The sequence below is a fragment of the Podarcis filfolensis genome (assembly GCF_964270895.1).
Source record: "Podarcis filfolensis genome assembly, chromosome: 18".
Taxonomy (NCBI): Eukaryota; Metazoa; Chordata; class Lepidosauria; order Squamata; family Lacertidae; genus Podarcis; species Podarcis filfolensis.
In genome coordinates, this window is record NC_139622.1 from 6,816,733 (window position 1) to 6,840,550 (window position 23,818).

At 47.1% G+C, this 23,818-nt stretch overlaps 1 protein-coding gene across 1 annotated transcript in view; it reads left to right on the plus strand.

Moving 5' to 3' along the window:
• LOC310753215 (uncharacterized protein) overlaps positions 1-23,818 on the plus strand; it is a 41,245-nt gene that overhangs the window by 10,952 nt on the left and 6,475 nt on the right. The window contains exons 4-11 of the mRNA XM_083594274.1: positions 1,337-1,419; positions 2,769-3,066; positions 3,974-4,173; positions 5,790-5,921; positions 7,622-8,029; positions 12,949-13,006; positions 17,412-17,479; positions 21,428-21,623. Of these exons, the coding sequence (XP_083450400.1) occupies positions 1,337-1,419; positions 2,769-3,066; positions 3,974-4,173; positions 5,790-5,921; positions 7,622-8,029; positions 12,949-13,006; positions 17,412-17,479; positions 21,428-21,623 (1,443 nt within the window). The remainder of the gene's footprint in view (positions 1-1,336; positions 1,420-2,768; positions 3,067-3,973; positions 4,174-5,789; positions 5,922-7,621; positions 8,030-12,948; positions 13,007-17,411; positions 17,480-21,427; positions 21,624-23,818) is intronic.

The window sequence follows — 23,818 nt, forward strand, 5'->3', positions numbered from 1 at the left end:
AGTAAAAATGCTTCTGGTTTTTTAAAAAACGTATATTTCAACATCTTTTTCATCTCATTATATATCGTTTCCCAGAAGTTCTTTACTTTTTTACATTCCCACCACATATGATAAAATGTTCCTTCTTTTTCTTTTCCAACATTTATTATTTGTCTTATACATTTTAGCTAATTTCACTTTCATCATTTTCATCATATTCTCTTTCAAAGCATATACCGTGCATTTTAAAAAAGAATCAGAACTTTTCCCAAAGAATCCGGGAACTGTAGTTTGCTTCTTGCACCCTGGCAAACTACAGTTCCCAAAATCCTTTGGTGAGGAAGGGGGAAAAACACGAAGGAACTATCCTCCATTTCTGGATAGCTCATTTGGTAGAGCATGTGACTTTAAAAACAGGGTCTCGTGGGTCACCTCCAAACTCTGCCTTTTAAGCGCAGGACTCTCCCCTCCCCGAAACCCGGGAACTGTAGCTTGCCCTCACAGGGCACGGGCCACAGCACCCTTACCAAACTACAGTTCACAGAGTTCTCAGGAGCGGGAGCCACGTGCGCTGAATCTGTTACCGCCGCCTGCAGAAAAAGCAAAACAATCGCCAAGGCGAAGGAATTCCAAAACCCTCAACCGGGCAGTGCCTTCGTTGCTGCTGAACTACAACTCCCATTATCCCTGGCCATTGGGGGGCTCATGTGAGTTGGAGTCTCACAACCTCTGGAGCATGGGTAGGCAAACTGAGGCCCGGGGGCTGGATCCGGCCCAATCGCCTTCTAAATCCGGCCCGTGGATGGTCCGGGAATCAGCGTGTTTTTACATGAGAAGAATGTGTGCTTTGATTTAAAATGCATCTCTGGGTTATTTGTGGGGCATAGGAATTTGTTCATTATTTTTTTCAAAATATAGTCTGGCCCCCCACAAGGTCTGAGGTACAGTGGACTGGCCCCCTGCTGAAAAAGTTTGCTGACCCCTGCTCTGGAGGGTCAGCTGGTCTCCCCAAAATGGCTTTATTGGGGCCAACCATAATGTTGCACGTTGTGAGCGATCCTTTGTATTCTTCAGATGTTGACCAAAGTAGGGTTTGGGGAAGGACAAAGACTGTCCTCTCCCAGCAGGCCCCCAGTTCCGGACCAAAACCTTATTCAGCCAACTCTCCGGCTTCTCGGCTTTCACTAGGCATTGAGCACCCATGAGGACTAACTAGCAGCTTGGCAAGGCCAGAAATCCCCCAAAAAGCAGTTCCCTGGCCACTGCTGCCAAGATAGCCTGCATGCTTCCCTGAGTTGTCGTGTCCCCACATCGCTGGTTTTTGGAAACTAGCGATATAACCTCTGTGTCTTTTTAGTTGCAACGGCCAATGAGTATGCTTGCAAAGGGTTGGACAAATTGGAAGAGAAACTGCCTATTTTACAACAGCCGTCGGAGAAGGTTAGTAATTTTTTTCTTCTTTCCCGACATGCTCTGCTCAGTGGTACATTATCTGCGTTGAATGCAGGAAGTTCAATTCCAGGCTCCCTAAAACCATGGAGGATTGCTGTACTCAGTGGATCTCTGATCTGATTTTTCCTGTGTATTTAAATCTGCCCTTTTTATATACAGTGGTACCTTGGTTCTCAGACTTAATCCGTTCTGGAAGTCCGCTCCAAAAACCAAAGCGTTCCAAAACCGAGGCGCGCTTCCCCATAGAAAGTCATGCAAAACGGATTAATCCGTTCCAGACTTTTAAAAACAACCCCTAAAACAGCAAGTTAACATGAATTTTACTACCTAACAAGACCACTGATCCATAAAACGAAAGCAACCAACGATGTACTGCGGTCACACAATCAATGCATCGGTAGCTGGACTGGGTTCCACACAGTCACAAAAACGAAACAAAAGAAATGCAAAAACAGAAAGGCGAAATAAATAGTGAAAACAGACAGACCTCAGCGAAACACTCAAAACGGAGCACGTTCGGCTTCCGAAAAATGTTAGCAAAGCAGAACACTTACTTCCGGGTTTGCAGTTTTTGGGTTCCAAGTTGTTTGAGGACCAAGGCATTTGAGGACCAGGGTACCACTGTAATCATGGGGACTAGAATCTTGCATTGTTTTTTAGAAGAGCCACAGCTCATTGGAAGGTCATCTGCTATCTCCCCCTGCCTGAAACCCTAGCTGAGAGCTAGCAGAGCAGTTCTAGCTAAAAGCTGGTCAAACAAAGAAGGAAGTCAAAAAGAGGGAGGTGTGCTGCGTGACTCGTCCTGTTATTACCTGGACAGGTAAGGTTACGCCCACCTTCTATCACATGCAAAAGGAAGGAGGAACAGGAAATTTTGACTGGCTGGACCAAACATTCCCTCGCATGTCTTCTCTAGCATTACAAGGAATGTTGTACTTGACTGCCTCTCATGGATCACATCCCATAATGTAGACAGCAACCTGCTTTATGTGTTCTGTTGCACAGCAAGATTCTGCTGGTGCAAAACTCTTAACTCGTCGCCATGTTCAAGAAACGCTTGGAGCTGGAATGTCAAGAACACGCCGTCGTATTTTATCTTGCAGAGTAGAGACCGACTCTCGCATGATGGGAACTTATCCCTGTCTGTGACGTAGGATTGCTTCTCCCCACAGCTTAGGGGGCACAATACTTGCCTACCCTGGACGCTAGCAACCCACTCTGCGCCACTGCTAAAGACTGAAATGGAAACATCCAACCATTTCTGCCGCATTTGCCAGAGTGAAACCTCCTGTCTGGTGCAAACTTTGGTGCATAGCATTTTGCTCACAATTTTCCAGGTGGTCGCAGACACGAAGGAGCTGGTTTCCACCAAAGTGACTGGGGCCCGGGACACTGTCTCCGGTACCCTCAATGGGGCGAAGGATGCTGTGGCCGGCGGCGTGAGCGGGGTGGTGGAAATGGCCAAAGGGGCCGTACATGGTGGCGTAGAGATGACCAGATCGGTGGTGGCTGGCAGTGTGAACACCGTCCTGGGGTCCAGAGTGGGTCAAATGGTCACCACTGGCATGGATGTGGTCCTGGGCAAGTCCGAAGAGCTGGTGGACCATTATCTCCCGATGACGGACAAAGAACTGGGTAAGTATCATCCTCGTTAAGGGGACTCCTTTATTCATATTCATTCATTTGTTAAATTTATAGGCTGCCCTCCCTCCCAAAGTTACTCAGGGCAGCAAACACACAGGCAGTCAAGCAATAAAATATATTAAAAAACAATTCCTGGGCAAATGCAGACCGGGAAAGATACCTGCTTTCGGTTTTTTGCCAATTTTTTTTTGATTTTCACAAAAAAATCACAAATCAACACCAAATTAATTCAGATTTAAAAGTTGACTTCCCACTCTGCTCCTTGATGTTTCACTTCCCTCCCTCACTTGCTGCTCAGTGTTACATACATTTCCAAATTACATTTCAAGAACTTAAAAAATATTTGAGTGTTTTATCCTTATTTTTTCCGATTTTCCTCTACTGCTTTGGGGTTTTTGATAGACCGCTGTGCTCGCCCATTATCTGCACATTGTTTTTACATACGCCGCTCAGAAATAATTAAGTGGTTGGTTAGATGTTTTAAATAAATATTTAGAAGATGAGAGAGAGAGAGAGAGAGAGAGAGAGAGAGAGAGAGAGAGAAAGTACCTGCCTGATATTTAACAGGAGGGGGCTATGTTTATCATACTATATATATTTATGCCCCCCTGTCTGAACGGTTACCCTGTTCTCACCATAAACCATGATGTCGCCAGTTGGTCCTAGAGGTCCCAAGTCCCTGATGTGCAGAGTAGGGACCGCCTCTCACATGGTGGGAACTTTCCCCTGAACTTTCCCTTTTCTGCCGCATTTGCCAGAGTGAAACCTCCCGTCTGGTGCAAACTTCTGTGCATAGCATTTTAAGTCCTAGGCCTTCAAACATAGCGTTTTGTGCATATTGAACTGATACCTTTAACACCATCATCACCATAACCACCACCCCCTCTCTCATTCCCAGCTGAACTCGCTACCTCCGTCGAAGGTTTTGAAATTGCCACCGTGGAGCAGCAGAAGGAGCAAAGGGGCTACTTTGTGCGCCTGGGGTCTCTCTCGGCCAAACTCCGTCACCGAGCCTACCAACACTCTCTGGGCAAGCTGAGGGATGCCAAGCAGAGTACCCAAGATGCCCTCGCCCAGCTGCACCAAACCATCGAGCTGGTAAGAATGCCCCGAAAACAGATCCCAGAGCCTTTTATTTCTAATCTATACTCTACGCACTCCTTAACCGGGCTGGGGTTGCTTATGTCTGGGGTGGTGGACGTGGTTTATTGGGATATTTTGCTATTGTGTATTTTGTGGGGGGTTATGTTGTAAACCAGGGACGCGGGTGGCGCTGTGGGTTAAACCACAGAGGCTAGGACTTGCTGATCAGAAGGTCAGCGGTTCGAATCCCTGCGACGGAGTGAGCTCCCATTGCTCGGTCCCTGCTCCTGCCAACCTAGCAGTTCGAAAGCACGTCCAAGTGCAAGTAGAAAAATAGGTACCATTCCAGCGGGAAGGTAAATGGCGTTTCCATGCGCTGCTCTGGTTCGCCAGAAGCGGCTTAGTCCTGCTGGCCACATGACCCAGAAGCTGTACGCCGGCTCCCTCGGCCAATAAAGCGAGATGAGCGCCGCAACTCCAGAGTCGGTCACGACTGGACCTAATGGTCAGGGGTCCCTTTACCTTTACTATGTTGTAAACCACCCTATGCACTTAATAAATAATAGTGATTTACAGCTTGAGAAGTGCCCATTGGCTGAGCTGCTATGACGTCACATAAGGCACATTTCAGCTGCCCAGGGTGAAGGTTCCAGCGATGTATTGTTGGCAAACGATTAGAGGGGTTGGACTGAATGGGTAGAAGATGCAAGGGATCTAGGGCATAAAGGAGAGCTTGCCAGAACAGGCCAGTGATCTAGTGATCACCCAGATTCTTCTGGGAATCTGGCAAGCAGGGCGCAAGCACAACAGCAGTTTCTGATTCCAAGAAACCAGTATTTCGTCCCTACGATCTGCTGATTGCCTTCTGGTCCATGAATTTGTCCTGTCCACAACCTTCTTTTAAAGCCACCCAACGGGCTGGCTGTAATGGCCTCCTGTGGCAGAGAGTTCCGCAGTTCAGTTGTCAGGATAAGGACTTCCTTTTGCCCGCCCTTTCTCTTCCAACACCCAGCTTTGTGGGATGCCCACTGCCCTCTAATGTTGCGAGAGAAGCTCTCCTTTGTCCACGTTCAGGGCGCACTGCGGTGGGTTGGGGACAGAGGTTCAGGGCTTGGCGGGATGGCATGTGCACTGGGCGGCTGGAACGGAGTGAGATTTAAGCAGGCGATGTTTGAGGACCCTGGTGAAAACAACCGCATGGACCGCAGAGACGTTGGAGTTGGTAAGCAATGGCTGCATTGCATGGAGGCGTAAAACAATTCTCCATCCGCATCAGGCCTTGTCTATACATAACTCAGAGCGCAGTGCTGATAACGTCAAGGTTGCAGGTTCAATCTGCCGCATTCGCCAGAGTGAAACCTTTTGAAACGGATGATCTTTGGGGTTCTGCCCAACTTCATGATTCTATAAAAGGTGCAGAGGAACCTGTTGCCCTCTAGACATTGCAGAACTACAGCTCCCATTGTCCTTGGCCATTTTTGCTGAGGCTGATGGGAGCCAAAGGGTTTTCCTTGACCGACAAGCAATAGCCGGTGTAGGAGAACGACTGGGCTTTTATTTATTTTTTTAAACGAAAAGAAAAGCAAGCTTCTGGTGTGGTTCCCCTCCCACCCTTTCTTGTCCCTTGTCAGATGGAAAATGTCAAGCAGGGAGTGGACCACAAGCTACATGGCGGCCAAGAGAAGCTGCATCAGATGTGGCTGGATTGGAACCAGAAGCAAGCTCAAAGCGATGAGCCACAGCAATCTTTGGTGCAGCCAGAGGTAGCTCCTCCCTTTCTCTCAGGGGGGCGGGTGGGGAGATCAGCCCCTTCTAAAAGCGAATGACCAGTTACCCACCTCCCACCCCAAAAAAGATCCCTTGAGAGACAACCCTGCGGTCAAGAATCTGATGCTGTACAGCAAATGAGCACACTTTTTCAGTATTATTTTCTTACCTGCGCTGATAATAGTCATTGCTTGCATGGGGGGCTTTTATCCATTGCCGCAGTCACACAATCAGTCCATCAGTAGCTGAACTGGGTTCCGCACAGTCACAGAAATAAACTACCGTATTTTTTGCTCTATAAGACTCACTTTTTCCCTCCTAAAAAGTAAGGGGAAATGTGTGCGCGTCTTATGGCGCGAATGCAGGCTGCGCAGCTATCCCAGAAGCCAGAACAGCAAGAGGGATTGCTGTTTTCGCTGCGCAGTGATCCCTCTTGCTGTTCTGGCTTCTGAGATTCAGAATATATTTTTTCTTGTTTTCCTCCTCCAAAAACTAGGTGCGTCTTGTGGTCTGGTGCGTCTTATAGAGCGGAAAATACGGCATTTTCTTACCTGCGATGATGATAGTCATTGTTTGGATGGGGGGCTTTTATCCATTGCCGCAGTCACACAATCAATCAATCCATCAGTAGCTGAACTGGGTTCCGCACAGTCACAAAAATAAACTAACCAAAAGAGCCTCAAAAACACAAAATAAATAGCAAAAACAAAAGCACCAAACTTAATCCGTTCCGGAAGTCCGTTTGACTTCCAAAATGTTCGAAAACCAAGGCGCGGCTTCTGATTGGTGCAGGCGCCCCGGAAACTATAGCCGACAGCCGCCTCGGACATTCGGCTTCTGACAAATGTTCAAAACCCGGAACACTTCCGTCCGGGTTTCCGGTGTTTGAGAATCAAGGTACCACTGTAGATTTTGAACAAAGGCCAAGGTTCTAGTCCCTCTTGAGGTGGAAGTAATGCTGGTTTCTAAAGGGGGGGCACTTTGCGCAAGGTTGCCAACGCGGTTCCTTGTTTCTCACGGAGGACCTTAAGGTCCATAAATAGCAACACCCTAGTGGTCCCGGGCCCTAAGGAAGTCAGATTAGCCTCAACCAGAGCCAGGGCCTTTTCAACACTGGCTCCAGCCTGGTGGAACGCTCTGCCTCATGAGACCAGGGCCCTGCAGGATCTGATTTCTTTCCGCAGGGCCTGTAAGACAGAGTTGTTCCACCTGGCCTTTGACTTGGAATCAATTTGATTCCCTCCCCCTCTTTTCTTTTTTCCTTTCTCCTCCTGTGATGAGGCTGCATTTTAATGTTTTAATTGTTTTAATGTTGTACAGTGGTACCTCGTGTTACATACGCTTCAGGTTACAGACTCTTCAGGTTACAGACTCTGCTAACCCAGAAATAGTGCTTCAGGTTAAGAACTTTGCTTCAGAATGAGAACAGAAATCGCGCGGCAGCAGCAGGAGGCCCCATGAGCTAAAGTGGTGCTTCAGGTTAAGAACAGTTTCAGGTTAAGAACGGACCTCCGGAACGAATTAAGTCCTTAACCCGAGGTACCACTGTATTTTAATCTTGTTTTTAAGTTGTATTTCAATCAACTTGTTCTTATTATTGGTTGTTAGCTGCCCTGAGCCCGGTCTTGGCTGGGGAGGGCGGGATATAAATATTATTATTATTATTATTATTTATTTATTTATTTTATTCTCCCAGGTGGAATCCCAGTCTCTCGCCCTGCTCAGGGGCCTCACCCAGCAGCTGCAGCTCTCCTGCGTGACCCTCGTGTCCAGCGTCCAAGGCCTTCCCTCCGGCATCCAGGACAGAGTCCAACAGGTCCGCCAAACCGTTGAGGGTCTCCACTCCTCCTTCTCTGGGGCTCGCTCCTTCCAAGACGTGCCGGCCGCCCTCCTGAGCCAGAGCCGCGAGAGGATCGCCAAGGCGCGCAGCTCGATGGATGAGATGTTGGACTACGTCGTGCAAAACGTCCCCCTCCCTTGGGTGGTGGGGCCTTTTGCGCCCAACCTGGTGGAGCTTCCAGAGGCAGAAGGAGTTGGCTCCCAGGCCCAGGAAGACCCCGCCGAAAAGACCCCGCAAAAGGAGCCCTCCGAACCGGAGAAGGAACTTTAGAGCTTCTGTGCTGTCCGTTTCCAAAATCTGCGGTGGCTGCAGAGAATCCTTGGGAACTGTAGTACTGCAGGAAAGTCGAGAATACTGAACCTGTAGCCCTCCAGATGTGGCTCCCAGCTCCCAGCACATCTGGAGGACCATAGGTTCCTCGTCTCAAAGACCTGGTGCTTTTTTATTTTCTTCTTGCAGAACTAGAGTTCCCAGGTGTTTCTGGGTGCGCAGAGGTTCAAGCAGCACCTGTTGCAATTTAGATGTGCCTTTTTGGAATGTTGAATGGTGGCGGCAACGAAAAAATGGTCTGAATGGTGACCTGCTTTGTGTGTTTGTGTGTTTGACGAATACATCTCCCATCCTCTAGAAAGAGAATATTGTCCTATTCCCCCACTGCCGCCACTTAGTCCCTCGCAAATAGCTCAGAACTCTGAAATTTTGAAATGGAAGGAGAAGGGGCCTTGGGTAAGTTACTTACCCAATCTGGGGGCCACTAGAATTTTTGGAATTTACTATTCAAAAAAAGAGAGAGAGGAAAATGCTTTTCTCAGGCTAAGTATTACTCAAGAGTTGACCGATTGAAATTAACGTTCCGAAGCAATGGGTTGCATCTACTGCTGACCCTACTCAGAGTAGACCCGTGCCCAGCATGTCATGGTTCTACTTCCGAGTAGGACTGACAGTGGCTGCAAACCTCTTGAAACGACTGGAGCAAGTGAGCTATGGGCATTATTTTCAGCTGGTCTACTCTTGAGTAAGACTAACATTGGCCATGATCTAACATGGAATCGTAGAGTTGGAAGGGACCCAGCCCCCTTCAACGCAGGAAACTTTTGCCCAACTTGGGATTCGAACCCACAACCTCTGGGATTAGGGGGTCTTATGCCCTATTGACTGAGCTATCCGTGTGTGCCATGTAAATCTTGGTTTTCTAGATTTAGATTCAGGAAATCCCAATGCTTTTAACGTAGGTTTGAACTATTGTTTTAACTATTAGTGAAATGTCTCCTCCTTCACTCTTGCCCTACCCTGTTGTGGCTTTCAGTTTTTGACAATATTTCTCTTCCCTACCCCCCTGCTCAATTTCTCAAGTTTCTTCCCAATGCCATGGGGGTGGAAAAAAGACCCCACCCCGCTCTTAATGTGGTTCCAGCATGAATCTTGCATAGCCTCCGTTGGTGGCCTTTCTTTTGTAACTGAGGGCTTCACCACAATTCCTCTAGTCTTGCTGCTGCCCTCTGGGGTGGGAAACTGCTCTTTAGTGCTCATTCAGAGCAAACAGCCGTTCAGGTTTCCAGTGGGTTGCTGTTTGTTCCTATTTCGAGCTAAAGAGCAGGCTTTGTTTGTTTTTTTCTGGGAAAGGAGAAGGACAAGGAGGTAACCACTTGGAACTGTCCGAGCGTAGGTCAAGAGGAAATTTGGGTGAGCCCTGGAATCAACGCCGGTCCCGAGAAATCCAGCCTGAAGTGCCACTAACGTTTTTGTACCTCCGTAGAATTGTTTTACTTCCAGAATAAAGAATTGACTTCTTTTGAGCTGTGGATCTTTCAGCGGTTTTTGATACCATCGACCAGGGTCTCCTCCTGGACTGTCCAGGATAATAATAATAATATAATAATAATAATAATATTTTTACACTGTCCAGCTTCCCACAAATAAAAAAGCATAATAAAACATCAGGCATTAAAAGCATTAAAAGCCTCCTGATACAGGGCTACCTTCAGGTGTCTTCTAAAAGTCGTGTCGTTCTTCATCTCCTTGACATCTGGTGGGAGGGCATTCCAGAGGGAGGGTGCCACTACTGAGAAGGCCCTCTGCCTGGTTCCCTGTTACCTCACCTCTCGCAGTGAGAGAACCACCAGAAGGCCTTCAGAGCTGGACCTCAGTGTCCGGGCTGAACGATGGGGGTGGAGATGCTCCTTCAGGTCTACTGGGCTGAGGCTGTTTAAAGCTTTCAAGGTCAGCACCAACACTTTGAATTGTGCTCAGAAACGACCTGGGAGCCAATGAAGGTCTTTCAGGACCGGTGTTCTACGGTCCTGGCGGCTGCTCTCAGTCACCAGTCTGGCAGCCACGTTCTTAGTTGTCATGTCTGAGTCACCTTCCAAGGTGGCCCCACAAAGAGCGCTTTGCAGTAGTCCAAGCAGGAGATAACCAGAGCAGGGACCACTCTGGCAAAAGAGTGCGCAGACAGGCAGGGTTTCATTCAGCATGCCAGATGGTTCAACACTCCCCTCCTGGGTTTTCCAGCAACAGGAATTTGGAGGCATATTCAGACTACATTATAAGTCCCTGCCTCATTCGTTTGTTCTTGTGACCATGTTGATGGTCAATAATTATAATAATAATTTATTTCTATGCCACCTATCTGAGTGTGTTGCCCCAGCCACTCTGGGCGGCTCACCACAAAAAATAGTAAAAACACAATACAAAACTTCCCTGAACAGCTTTATATTTTAAAGAAAAGAATCTCAAAGTGGTTACAAACATACCTCAAAGCGTCAGATAAATCAATCCAGAATAAAACGTCGCTGAAGAAAATATACTTTCAAAGCAACGCAATGAACAAAACACATTCTCTTTTTTTTAATTGCTTTTTATTAATTTTTTTTACAAACAAAAATAAAACAATCTTTTACAGTCATCATCTTATGTCATCTTATTTACACTGCGTATATTCACGCCCAGACTTCCTTCCTTCCCGCTTCGGTTTTCTTAATATATGTCTTCTCTTGTAGATTCTTATTCACCTTCCATACACATCACAGGATTTATATCAACCCTGCTGTAGTCTTTAAGCTTCTACAGTTACAACTTATATATGCCACAAATTTACCCCACTCTTCTTCAAACTTTGTCCCTTTTTGGTCTCGAATTCTGTAGGTTATTTTAGCTAATTCTGTATACTCAAAAAATTTAGCCTGCCGTTCCATTATCGTTGGGGTCTCCTGTAATTTCCATTTTTTTTAAAAAAAAAGATATTTATTGAAGTTTTACAAAAACGTAAATTTAAAAGATCATATAAAAAGAAAAACATACAATAAAAGAAACATAGAAAAATACATAAAATAAGAATAAAAACAAATCCATTTTTGTAACCCTAACTCATTATCTTATTTCCTTGGCCTCCTCACACCTCCCCTTTTTGTATCCCCATTTAAATAATCAAATCAGCAAATCCTTACCCTCTTTCGTTTATCTTAACTATATCTTAACATATTATAACTCTATACTTTCATCCATTTTCAGTTCAATTTTGCATACTCTTGTTAACTTTGTTGCTAATGCCACTTATTTTCAATCCAACATCATTTTTAACATTCATTAATTTTACAGTGTTTCTGCAGATAGTCTTTAAATTTCTTCCAGTCTTCTTCCACCAACTCTTCTCCCAGGTCTCGGATTCTGCCAGTCATTTCCGCCAATTCCATACAATCTGTCACCTTCATCTGCCACTCTTCCAGGGTGGGTAAATCTTGTGTCTTCCAATACTAAAATAAATAAAACATTATGAAGAGGTCGAGCGCAGAATGCACATTGAATGCAGCAAAGTTAAAACGCACACAATGTTTCGCTTAAATATTTTGAAATGAAACTTTGCTGAAGGTCCTCCCTGGCTTCTTCCACAGCGTCTACTTTCGTAGCTGGAGTCCGTCCGGGTCCCGGCTTCCCAGGCCATCAAGAAAAGCCTGCAAGGCAAGGAGAGGTCCTGCGAGACTCACAGCCAAAATTATGGCCAAGTCTCTCTTCTGGCAGGACACTGTATGTATGCAACATACACAAAGTTCGCATTTGAGGTCTCCTCCCATAGCACAGCCTCTGCGCCTATGGGATTTCTGCCTGCAGTGCTGTAAGATGCCACCCGTAACACTAGGACCAGGAGTTAGGTAAAGGTAAAAGGACCCCTGACCATTAGGTCCAGTCGTGGCCGACTCTGGGGTTGCGGCGCTCATCTCGCTTTATTGGCCGAGGGAGCCGGCGTACAGCTTCCGGGTATGTGGACAGCATGACTAAGCCGCTTCTGGCGAACCAGAGCAGCGCACGGAAATGCCGTTTACCTTCCCGCCGGAGCGGTACCTATTTATCTACTTGCACTGGCGTGCTTTTGAACTGCTAGGTTGGCAGGAGCAGGGACCGAGCAACGGGAGCTCACCCTGTCGCGGAGATTCGAACCGCCAACCTAGACTGTCAAGTCCTAGGCTCTGTGGTTTAACCCACAGCGCCACCCGCATCCCAGCACCAGAAGTTATCTCCAGGGTAAAAAGGAATGCTATAAAGAAGGTTGCCTCTGAGCATAAGCAGAGTGGCGTTTCCACACTTCCCTGCACTCCACAATTTATCTGTGTCTCTGGGCAGACTCGAGAGTTGCAGTTTCCACCCGATTCATAAGCACATGTTTACTCAAAAGTAAGTCCCACTGTCTTCAAGAGGGGAGCTACTCCCAGGGAGATTGTGCCAAGGAATCCAACAGGGCTTACTCCGAATTAAAGGAGCCATAGGATTGCAATTTAAGATTCTCTGTTTTCTTTGCTTGTGAGCTTCACACTTGTATCAGGAACCATTTTTTAAACTTGATTTTTCAGCAAGAGGGAATGACAGCAGTGCTGTGTGATTTAGCCAACCCCCAAGAAAATGAAGCTGCGAGGGCGTTGCTGCCCCGGTTGGATTTCTGCCTGCCAGTGCTACAGAAGATCGCAACGTCGGCTCCGAATTCGCCCACTTCCACTTTCATTTCCTCCAGCGGGGGTGGAGCTTCACTTTGCTCGTTTTGAACCAAACTTTCAGGAACTGGAGGGAAAAAATCGCCTTCTCCCCCACCCTTCCCCCTCTAACCCCACCCACATTCCGGAGCTCACATGATGCCTGTTTGCTCCTGATTGCAGACAGCGAGGAAGGGGAGTCACTCCGGAGTATATTAAGAGGTGGGCGCGGGCGTGTCTCTTACAGTTGCTGGAGCTGAAACTCCGTCGGACCCTTCAGGTGAGCTAAAAGACTTTGCAGTTTCTTTCTTTCTTTCCCAATTCGGGTCAGATACTTCGAAAGCAATGGTTTCACTATCCATCTCTTCTTTTAATACTATTTCTGAGTCAGTATTTATAGGGCTGTAGCTGGATTTGAAATATTTAGCTGCTTACCGCAAGTTTTGGGGTGATGGCCAGCTTTTTAATTATTATCTCAAAGTCTAGGGATGTAAAAGCTTGCATAGTGGAGGTGTGCTTAAATCACATTTCCCTGCCCCCACGAAATTCTGGGAACTGTAGCTCATAGGGAGCTATAGTTAACAGCGTGCTTTGCAAACTAAAGTTCCCCGGATTTTGGGGGTTGGGGTTAAATGTGCTTTCATTGTGGGGGAGTGAATGAGTAGGGCTTAAAGTGTAAAGTAGAGGCAAAAAAAAGGTCCTCGTTTCACGTATAGAATTGTAGAGTTGGAAGGGACCCAACGGTCATCTAGTCCAACCCCCTGGAATGCCGGAATCTCAATTGAAGCCCATCAATTGAATTTTATTACAGTGGTACCTCGGGTTAAGTACTTAATTCGTTCCGGAGGTCCGTACTTAACCTGAAACTGTTCTTAACCTGAAGCACCACTTTAGCTAATGGGGTCTCCTGCTGCCGCCGCGCCTCCGGAACACAATTTCTGTTCTCATCCTGAAGCAAAGTTCTTAACCTGAAGCACTATGTCTGGGTTAGCGGAGTCTGTAACCTGAAGCGTCTGTAACCTGAGGTACCACTGTACTGCACTCCTCAGCAGCCCTGCTCCACACACAGGAATGGGAAGAAACTCAATACTATCCCATATTTCAAGTTCACACTTACCCCAAACTGAAACGCAGAGTCTGTAACCTGAAGCGTATGTAACCCGAGGTACCACTGTATTTCGGTCACAGACCAGTTGCAGCCCACATACAATATCAAGGAAGTCATAGAACACGATAGGAATACATTTGAGTTTGCAAATAGGTATAACAGGGACAATACAGATATAGCAACAGTTAAAAAAATATATAAATTAAAACTTAGTTACTAACATATAACCTAAAATTATCATTTAAGGCCTTAATCATTATGATAGCACAGCATGTTCCCTAAGTTTTATAGCAATCGCACAGAATTTGGCTACCCTTAACGTGATCTCAGCATCCTTGTCCTCTACCAGGGATTTTAGACATTGAAGTTCAGATTCATTTGGAGATTTTTGCATAGCACGGGTAATAAATACAAAGCGTAACACCCCGTAGAAACGGCAGCGTAACAAGGCATGAAACAGTTTCTACCTCCATCAAACCGCAGGGAGAGCGCTCTCAAGTGACCTTAGGCTGTTATGATTAGTAATTAGGTTAAGGTAAAGGGACCCCTGACCATTAGGTCCAGTTGTGGCCGACTCTGGGGTTGCGGCGCTCATCTCGCTTTACTGGCCGAGGGAGCCGGCGTACAGCTTCCGGGTCATGTGGCCAGCAGGACTGAGCCGCTTCTGGCGAACCAGAGCAGCGCACGGAAACACCGTTTACCTTTCCGCTGGAGTGGTACCTATTTATCTACTTGCGCTTTGACGTGCTTTTGAACTGCTAGGTGGGCAGGAGCAGGGACCGAGCAACGGGAGCTCACCCTGTCGCGGGGATTCGACCTGCCGACCTGCCGATCGGCAAGTCCTAGGCTCTGTGATTTAACCCACAGCGCCACCCGCATCCCATATGATTAGTAATTACTCACTGACAAATGTTAACACCAGCTCCAAACAGCTTGCCATCTCAGAAATAAGGCATAAGGATCCCGAATGCCTTGGTACTCAGACGTTTTGGCTCCTGAACGCCGCAAATCCGGATATTAAAAACACAATCAAACATCAGACGTTAAAAACCTCCCTAAACAGGGCTGCCTTCAGATGTCTTCTAAAAGTCAGATACAGTGGTACCTTGGTTTACGAACTTAATCCGTTCCCGAAGTACGTTCTTAAACCGAAGCCGTTCTTAAACCAAAGCGCGCTTTCCCTAACGAGGCCTCTCGCCGCCGGTGACCTTCCACCGTTCGGATTCTGTTCTTGGACCGAGGTAAACTTCGCAAACCGGGACACTACTTCGGGTTTTGCGGAGTTCGTAAGCCGAATCGTTCATCAACAGGACTGTTCTTAAACCGAAGTACCACTGTAGTTGTTTATTCCCTTGACATCTGACGGGAGGGCATTCCAGAGGGAGGGTGCCACTACTGAGAAGGCCCTCTGCCTGGTTCCCTGTTACCTCACCTCTCGCAGTGAGAGAACCACCAGAAGGCCTTCAGAGCTGGACCTCAGTGTCCGGGCTGAACGATGGGGGTGGAGATGCTCCTTCAGGTCTACTGGGTTGAGGCTGTTTAGAGCTTTCAAGGTCAGCACCAACACTTTGAATTGTGCTCAGAAACGACCTGGGAGCCAATGAAGGTCTTTCAGGACCGGTGTTCTACGGTCCTGGCGGCTGCTCCCAGTCTGGCAGCCACGTTCTTGGTTGTCATGTCTGAGTCACCTTCCAAGGTGGCCCCACAAAGAGCGCTTTGCAGTAGTCCAAGCAGGAGATAACCAGAGCAGGGACCACTCTGGCAAAAGAGTGCGCAGACAGGCAGGGTCTCATCCCGCATGCCAGGTGGTGCTTGTAGATTCAACACTCCCCTCCTGGGTTTTCCAGCAACAGGAATTTGGAGTGGGGGTGGCTACTATTACTTTGTTAAACGCTGGCTATCCGGTTCATCTTAAAACAACTATGATGGGTTTTGTCTTTCCAAAGAGAAGTGTGTGATGTCAAAACAGCTCTGCTTGAGTAAATGGCGGGGAGTCTTGCAAAATTTATCTTTTTGGGTGAAGGTTGCAGTCCTTCACTCAGTGAAAATGTGGCAAGGGTAGTTGTCTAGGCTTTGTCTTGCCAAACAAACAACCTCTGAGTTGGAGTTGTTTGCCAAGCCAGCCCACCTCCCAAAAGCAAAGGATTCTGGGGAGCCTTTGTACAGAATCAGGCCACTGGGTCTTACGACACCCGATGGCATCAACTCTCCAGGGTTCCGAGGCCGCAACTGGGGATTTCTGGATTCGAACTCGTGACCTTCGGCGTCCAAAGCCAATTCTGCTCCGCTGAATTTACATCGCTTCTCTAGAACTCCTGAGTGGCTCACAACTGATTCATTGCCATTCGGAGTCTGTTAGGTTCAGTACTCAAATCAAATCATATAGAGACACGCTGGGAAAGAGAGTTGGCATTTTGCAAAAAATAAAATAAAATAAATAATAAATAAATAAATAAAATATATAATAAAATAAAATATATAATTTAATAAAATAAAATATATAATATAATATAATATGATATGATATGATATAATAATATAATATAATATAATATAATATAATAATAATAATATAATAAAATGCCCAGTTCCGGATTGAAGACCTTTGCTCCGAACAGGGTGGATTTGATTTAAATCAAATCAATTTAAACCACAATTTAAATCACTAGTCTGTAAGACTTGATTTAGATCTTTATTTTTTTTACAGAAAGACTCATTCTTGCTGCTATAATCTTGATTATTTCCAACCAGATGAAGCTTTCGTTTTTGGTATAATAAATTTTCAGAGTGGTTTTTACAGTTATATCGAAAATTACCGATTTGGTTATACTATTAGAAATACATAGATGACGAAATTATTGCGAGGTTTAATAAGTTGACTGTTTATACTTGGGCAACTTTTCTGCTGTGCTTTGTTTGAAGGAGAAAAGCAATCATTCCCTTCATAACAATTTAAACAATTTATTTAACGAAAACAGTAACATTATAGCAAAGGTATCCATGTTTGTTAACTGATGTGGTTAAACAATTTTTAAAAAACCCATAGACTGAGTTTTAGCACACGTGAAAAACTTAAAACAAATCCTTATTTCCTGATTAATAGCCTTTGGACTTTAATGTAACTTAAAGAGAAAATCTTTTTTGCTCCAAAAGCACTTAATGTTAAAAATCCATTTTTTAAAAAAAAAACGATTTAAATTTTTTAAAAAATCCGATTTTTTTATTTAATCATTGATTTTTATCCACCCTGACCCCAAAGCACATCTTTCACCGTGTGGTGCACAGATTTGCAACTAGGAAACCTTGAGCCAAGTCCAGCCCCACGGCCTCGTTCCCTGTCAAGGAAAAGAGTGGGGTGTCTTTCTTTTCTTTTTGCAAAGAGACTTGTCAGCGGCCCAAGGCAGACGTGATTCTTCCCCCGATCCCAAATCGACCTTCTGGACCTTCTGAGCTGCTAATCGCATGTGGCTGCCTTATCTCCCAGCCTCCAACCAGGGAATGTCTTTGTGGCCCTGGATTTTACCCCCAAGATTATCTCTGTATGTGTGACTCAAGAGACTTTCTTATTCCTTCTTAGCTGCAAGAATGTCGTCCTCAGAAAATGATGCTGCCGCCTCTACAGTAACCGAAGAACAAGACCCGAAAGTAAGTGGTTGGTTTTGTTTTTTCCAACGATTTGTCTTTTGTATAGTTCAACTTTCTTATAATTTCTATTTGGTATGTTGTTATAAACAAAATCTGCCCTTCTTCCCTTATGGGGTATCCAAGAGCCCGTATAGAGTCCTTAAGTAATAATAATAATAATAATAATAATAATAATAATAATAATAATAATTTATTATTTATACCCCGCCCATCTGGCTGGGCCTCCCCAGCCACTCTGGGCGACTTCCATAGAAACCAAAAATACACTAAAATATCACACGTTAAAAACTTCCCTGAACAGGGCTGCCTTAAGATGTCTTCTGAATGTCAGGTAGTTGTTTATCGCTTTGACATCTGAAGGGAGGGTGTTCCACAGGGCGGGTGCCACTACCGAGAAGGCCCTCTGCCTGGTTCCCTGTAGCTTTGCTTCTCGCAATGAGGGAACCGCCAGAAGGCCCTCGGCGCTGGACCTCAGCATCTGGGTGGAACGATGGGGGTGGAGACGCTCCTTCAGGGATACTGGGCCGAGGCCGTTTAGGGCTTTCAAGGTCAGCACCAACACTTTGAATTGTGCTCGGAAACGTACTGGGAGCCAATGTAGGTCTTTCAAGACCGGTGTTATATGGTCTCGGCGGCCGCTCCAAGTCCCCAGTCTAGCTGCTACATTCTGGATTAAGCGCTGGAGCTTGCCATTTCAAAATCTCTGCTCAAATGTGATTGCAGCAAAGTGGCACAAAGGCGGCCCCATCTCACGGGAGCAAAAGTCAAGTGCTTGGATTGGCTTGTTTCCAAGGAATTGCATTCAATGGGCTGCATTCCCAACCCTCCCCAGGCCTGACCGTCTTGCGGAGCGAAGCTGAAATAACGAAACCGTCTGGTTCTATTTAGTGGCGAAGGTCAGAGCCGAAACTATGAATTGTACTTGGCAATGGCAGGCAAGGAGCAGATTGATAGGAGCACATCTGCAAACATTTAAAGTGCATTACTGCGGACTGTAAGGGACGCGGGTGGCGCTGTGGGTTAAACCACAGAGCCTAGGACTTGCCATTCAGAAGGTCGGCAGTTCGAATCCCCACGACGGGGTGAGCTCCCGTTGCTCGGTCCCTGCTCCTGCCCACCTAGCAGTTCGAAAGCACGTCAAAGCGCAAGTAGATAAATAGGTACCACTCCAGCGGGAAGGTAAACGGCGTTTCCGTGCACTGCTCTGGTTTGCCAGAAGCGGCTTAGTCCTGCTGGCCACATGACCCGGAAGCTGTACGCCGGCTCCCTCGGCCAATAAAGCGAGATGAGCGCAGCAACCCCAGAGTCGGTCATGACTGGACCTAATGGTCAGGGGTCCCTTTACCTTTTTACTGTGGACTGCAGTTAACTCTCCCTTCCCAAGAGCTGCAGTTCCCAGCTCCTTTAAACTACAGTTCCCAGGAATCTTTGCCAGCGAGGGGAAACAGAAGTCATGTGTTTTAAACACACATTGGATGTGCTTAAATGTATGTTCTGTTGCATTGCCGGTTGAGGGACCTCTAAGCGCGGCTGGTGTTTTAATATTTTTTTGTGATAATTTTATTATTAGAACGCTACCCATCTGACTGGGTTGGCTCAGCCACTCTGGGAGACTTCTAGCATATACAATAACACAATGAAACATGAAACATCAAAAAACTTCCCTATGCAGGGCTGCCTTGAGGTGTCTTCTAAAGTTCTTCTGAGCTTTGCCAGTTTACAACCTCATTAGCCTGACTAGCCAACAGTGACTTTTAGTTCATGGACAGCAAATGATTCCATTGTAAGGTCGGCTGGCCCGAGAGACGACAGTGACTGTCTTCCGCTTGAGTCAGGATTCGAACTCAGGACGGTCTAATCGCTGTAAACGCATGACAGCACATTTTTTATTTTTATATTTTTTATTACCGTATTTTTCGCTCTATAAGACGCACCAGACCGCAAGACGCACCTAGGTTTTGGAGGAGGGAAACAAGAAAAAACATATTCTGAATCTCAGAAGCCAGAACAGCAAGAGGGATCGCTGTGCAGCGAAAGCAGCAATCCCTCTTGCTGTTCTGGCTTCTGGGATAGCTGTGCAGCCTGCATTCGCTCCATGAGACGCACACACATTTCCCCTTACTTTTTAGGAGGGAAAAAGTGAGTCTTATAGAGCAAAATATACGGTAATTTTTATTGAAGTTTTTATCTGTACAAAATTAACAGAAAGAAAGAAACGTTTCTTTCGCGTGACAGCACAATTGTCTTTCCTCTGCCCATCGACCTGCGAGCCACACTGCCCCGGTTAACCGCAATTTCTAGTTTTTCTGCGACTTTTATCGAGGGGCAAACGCCATGCCGAAATTCAGAACGCCAAATCTTCAGCAGCTGTGGGCTCCTGCGGAGAACTAAACTGCTCTTCTTTAATCCCCTTTTCTGGCTTCTATGTTCAGAGGCTCACAAATGGAGTAGAGGCCAGAGTTCGAATCACGATGCGTCATGAAACTCATGACTCCCGTACTATCTCTCGCCCCAACCTACTTTATGAGGTGAAATGTCCAGGTTGCACAATCAGCTTTGATTTATTCGTTTGCTTGCAAGGGGACGGAATTGTGACAACCCAGACTTCTGCTGCGGCAGCACTGGAAAAACTTCCTTTGCGCTAGTTTCCTTTTGCAGAATCTCTTGTCTCGGATAATATTCCCTCCTTGAAGCCGCTAAGACCCTCGGAACCCCAGCTGGCCTCGTGGAATCATAGTCAGAAGGGACCCTATTCATACCTTCTTTGTATTTCCCAAAGGATTATCAACAAATGATAAACGCATCTCCTGCAAAAGCCCAAAGTTTATATATCTGCGTTAATATCTTCCATTCTTTTTCTCCTCCGTCCCCAACCCCAAAAAACCCGGTCAGAATGTAGCAGGCAGGGTCTTGATGAACCTAGTTTCACCTCTTTCCGTACGTTAACACAATTGTTCTGGAAAAGCGCTACAGTTTTTTTGTGTTAACCAAATACCCAAATATGCCAACTTTTTCCCACTCCAATGCCCGTTTTGTTTTGCAGATTTTTTTGGCCCGCATTTTAGTTTTATCTTCGTTTATATAGAAACCAGCTAAGTCTCCAAATTGTTTTATCTCCCTTCTTACCTGAGACACTGAGGTCCAGCTCCGAGGGCCTTCTGGCGGTTCCCTCGTTGCGAGAAGTGAGGTTACAAGGAACCAGGCAGAGGGCCTTCTTGGTGGTGGCGCCCGCCCTGTGGAACGCCCACCCATCAGATATCAAGGAAATAAACAACTGTCTGACTTTTAGAAGACATCTGAAGGCAGCCCTGTTTACGGAAGTTTTTAATGTTTGATGCTGTATTGTTTTTAACGCTCAATTGGGAGCTGACCAGAGTTGCTGGGGAAATTCAGCCAGATGGGTGGGGTATAAATAATAAGTTGTTGTTGTTGTTGTTGTTAATACTACTACTACTTGGACACGGGTGGTGCTGTGGGTTAAAACCACAGAGCCTAGGACTTGCCGATCAGAAGGTCGGCGGTTCGAATCCCCGCAATGACGGGGTGAGCTCTCGTTGCTCGGTCCCTGCTCCTGCCAACCTAGCAGTTCGAAAGCATGTCATGTGCAAGTAGATAAATAGGTACAGCTCCGGCGGGACGGTAAACAGTGTTTCCGTGTGCTGCTCTGGTTCGCCAGAAGCGGCTTAGTCCTGCTGGCCACATGACCCGGAAGCTGTACGCCGGCTCCCTCGGCCAATAAAGTGAGATGAGCGCCGCAACCCCAGAGTCGGTCACGACTGGACCTAATGGTCAGGGGTCCCTTTACCTATTTTTATTATTATTTATTTTTACTTACCGTCTTTGTATTTCACAAAGGATGATCAACAAATAATAACTGTGTCGCCCGCAAAAGCCCTAAGTTTATATATCTGTGTTTATATCCTCCTTTCTTTTTCTCCTCCCGGTCAGAATGCCGCGGGCAGGGTAGCCAACCTCCCACTGGTCAGTTCCGCCTACAGCATGGTCTCTGCGGCGTATACATCCACAAAGGAAAGCCATCCCTATGTGAAATCCGTCTGCGACGTGGCCGAGAAAGGCGTCAAGACCATTGCTTCGGCGGCTGCCAGCGGTGCTCAGCCCATCTTGAGCAAACTCGAGCCCCAGAGTGAGTGGCCTCCCCAGTTGCCGGGGGGGTTGCCACGGGGCAGGGTTTTTTGCCAGGGGGGGGTTGCCAAGGGGCGGGGGTTTTTGCCACGGGGCAGGGGGTTTTTGCCAGGGGGCGGGGTTTCTTTGCCAGGGGTGGGTTTTTTTGCCAGGGGTGGGTTTTTTTGCCAGGGGGTGGGGGTTTTTTTGCCACGGGTGGGTTTTTTTTGCCAGGGGTGGGGTTTTTTGCCAAGGGGCGGGGTTTTTTGCCAGGGGGTGGGGTTTTTTTGCCAGGGGGCGGGGGTTTTTTGCCAGGGGTGGGGTTTTTTGCCAGGGGTGGGTTTTTTTGCCAAGGGGCGGGGTTTTTTTGCCAGGGGTGAGATTTTTTTGCCAGGGGGTGGGATTTTTTGCCAGGGGTGGGTTTTTTTGCCAGGGGGCGGGGTTTTTTGCCAGGGGGTGGGTTTTTTTGCCAGGGGGCGGGGTTTTTTGCCAGGGGGTGGGGTTTTTTTGCCAAGGGGCGGGCTTTTTTGCCAGGGGTGGGGTTTTTTTGCCAGGGGTGGGGTTTTTTGCCAGGGGCGGGGTTTTTTGCCAGGGGGCGGGGTTTTTTGCCAGGGGGTGGGGTTTTTTGCCAAGGGGCGGGGTTTTTTGCCAGGGGGTGGGGCTTTTGCCAGGGGTGGGGTTTTTTGCCAGGGGTGGGGTTTTTTGCCAGGGGTGGGGGTTTTTTTGCCAGGGGTGGGTTTTTTTGCCAGGGGGCGGGGGGTTCTGCCATCCTGCTTGCTCTGGTATCAACGCTGCATTTTGCATTTCTTCTGCGTTTTGGAAGCCAACAGGAGACCTTGCCTTGATGATGATGATGATGATGATGATAATAATAATAAAATTTTTATTTATATCCCACCCTCCCCAGCCGAAGCCGGGCTCAGAGCGGCTAACAACAATAAAAGTAACACAGCATTCTAAAATCAGTTCATTTCAAAATCAATTCAAAATCAAATTAATGGCAACCATTGGGCTACAGTTCTGTGAGGATAACCAAAGGAGGGAGTCAGGCTGTGCCTTAGCCAAAGGCCTGGTGGAACAGCTCTGTCTTGCAGGCTCTGCGGAAAGGTGAACCTACAATCTAAAGTCCAGGGTACGTCGGAAGCCCAATTGCTTGGCTGCAGGAGTGCCAACTTGGCCCCGCGACCATGGGTTCCCAGGGCCGTGGGTAAACCGCCAAGCCTCTTGGACTTGCTGATCAGAAGGTCGGCGGTTCGAATCCCCGCGACGGGGTGAGCTCCCGTTGCTCGGTCCCTGCTCCTGCCAACCTAGCAGTTCGAAAGCACACCAGGGCAAGTAGATAAATAGGTACTACTGCAGCAGGAAGGTAAACAGCGTTTCCGTGCGCTCTGGTTTCCGTCATGGTGTCCCGTTGCACCACAAGCGGTTTATTCATGCTGGCTGCATGACTCGGAAAGCTGTCTGTGGACAAATGCCGGCTCCCTCGGCCTGAAAGTGAGATGAGCGCCGCAACCCCAGAGTCGCCTTTGACTGGAATTAACCGTCCAGGGGTCCTTTGCCTTTACCTTACCTTACCTTGCATGGCCCTCGCCCCTTCATGGGGAATTTTGTGGGTTCTTGAGCACCCAGGGTCCCATGGAGTTGACAAGTATGCTTGGTTGAAAGCTCTGGAGAACATAGTTATTATCTTTTGCATATTTAACTTTCATCCTGAAAGGAAGCCTGGGGCAGCAAACCAACTCCAGGATGATGATAATAATAATAATAATTTATTATTTATACCCCGCCCATCTGGCTGGGCCCCCCCAGCCACTCTGGGCGGCCTCCATAAAAACCAAAAATACAGTAAAATATCACACGTTAAAAACTTCCCTGAACAGGGCTGCCTTCAGATGTCTTCTGAATGTCAGGTAGTTGTTTATTGCTTTGACATCTGCTGGAAGGGCGTTCCACAGGGCGGGCGCCACTACCGAGAAGGCCCTCTACCTGGTTCCCTGTAACTTTGCTTCTCGCAATGAGGGAACCGCCAGAAGGCCCTTGGCGCTGGACCTCAGCGTCCGGGCAGAATGATGGGGGTGGAGACGCTCCTTCAGGTATACTGGACCGAGGCCGTTTAGGGCTTTCAAGGTCAGCACCAACACTTTGAATTGTGCTCGGAAACGTACTGGGATGATGATGATGATTAATATTTCACCCACCTGACTGGGAAAAGTTACA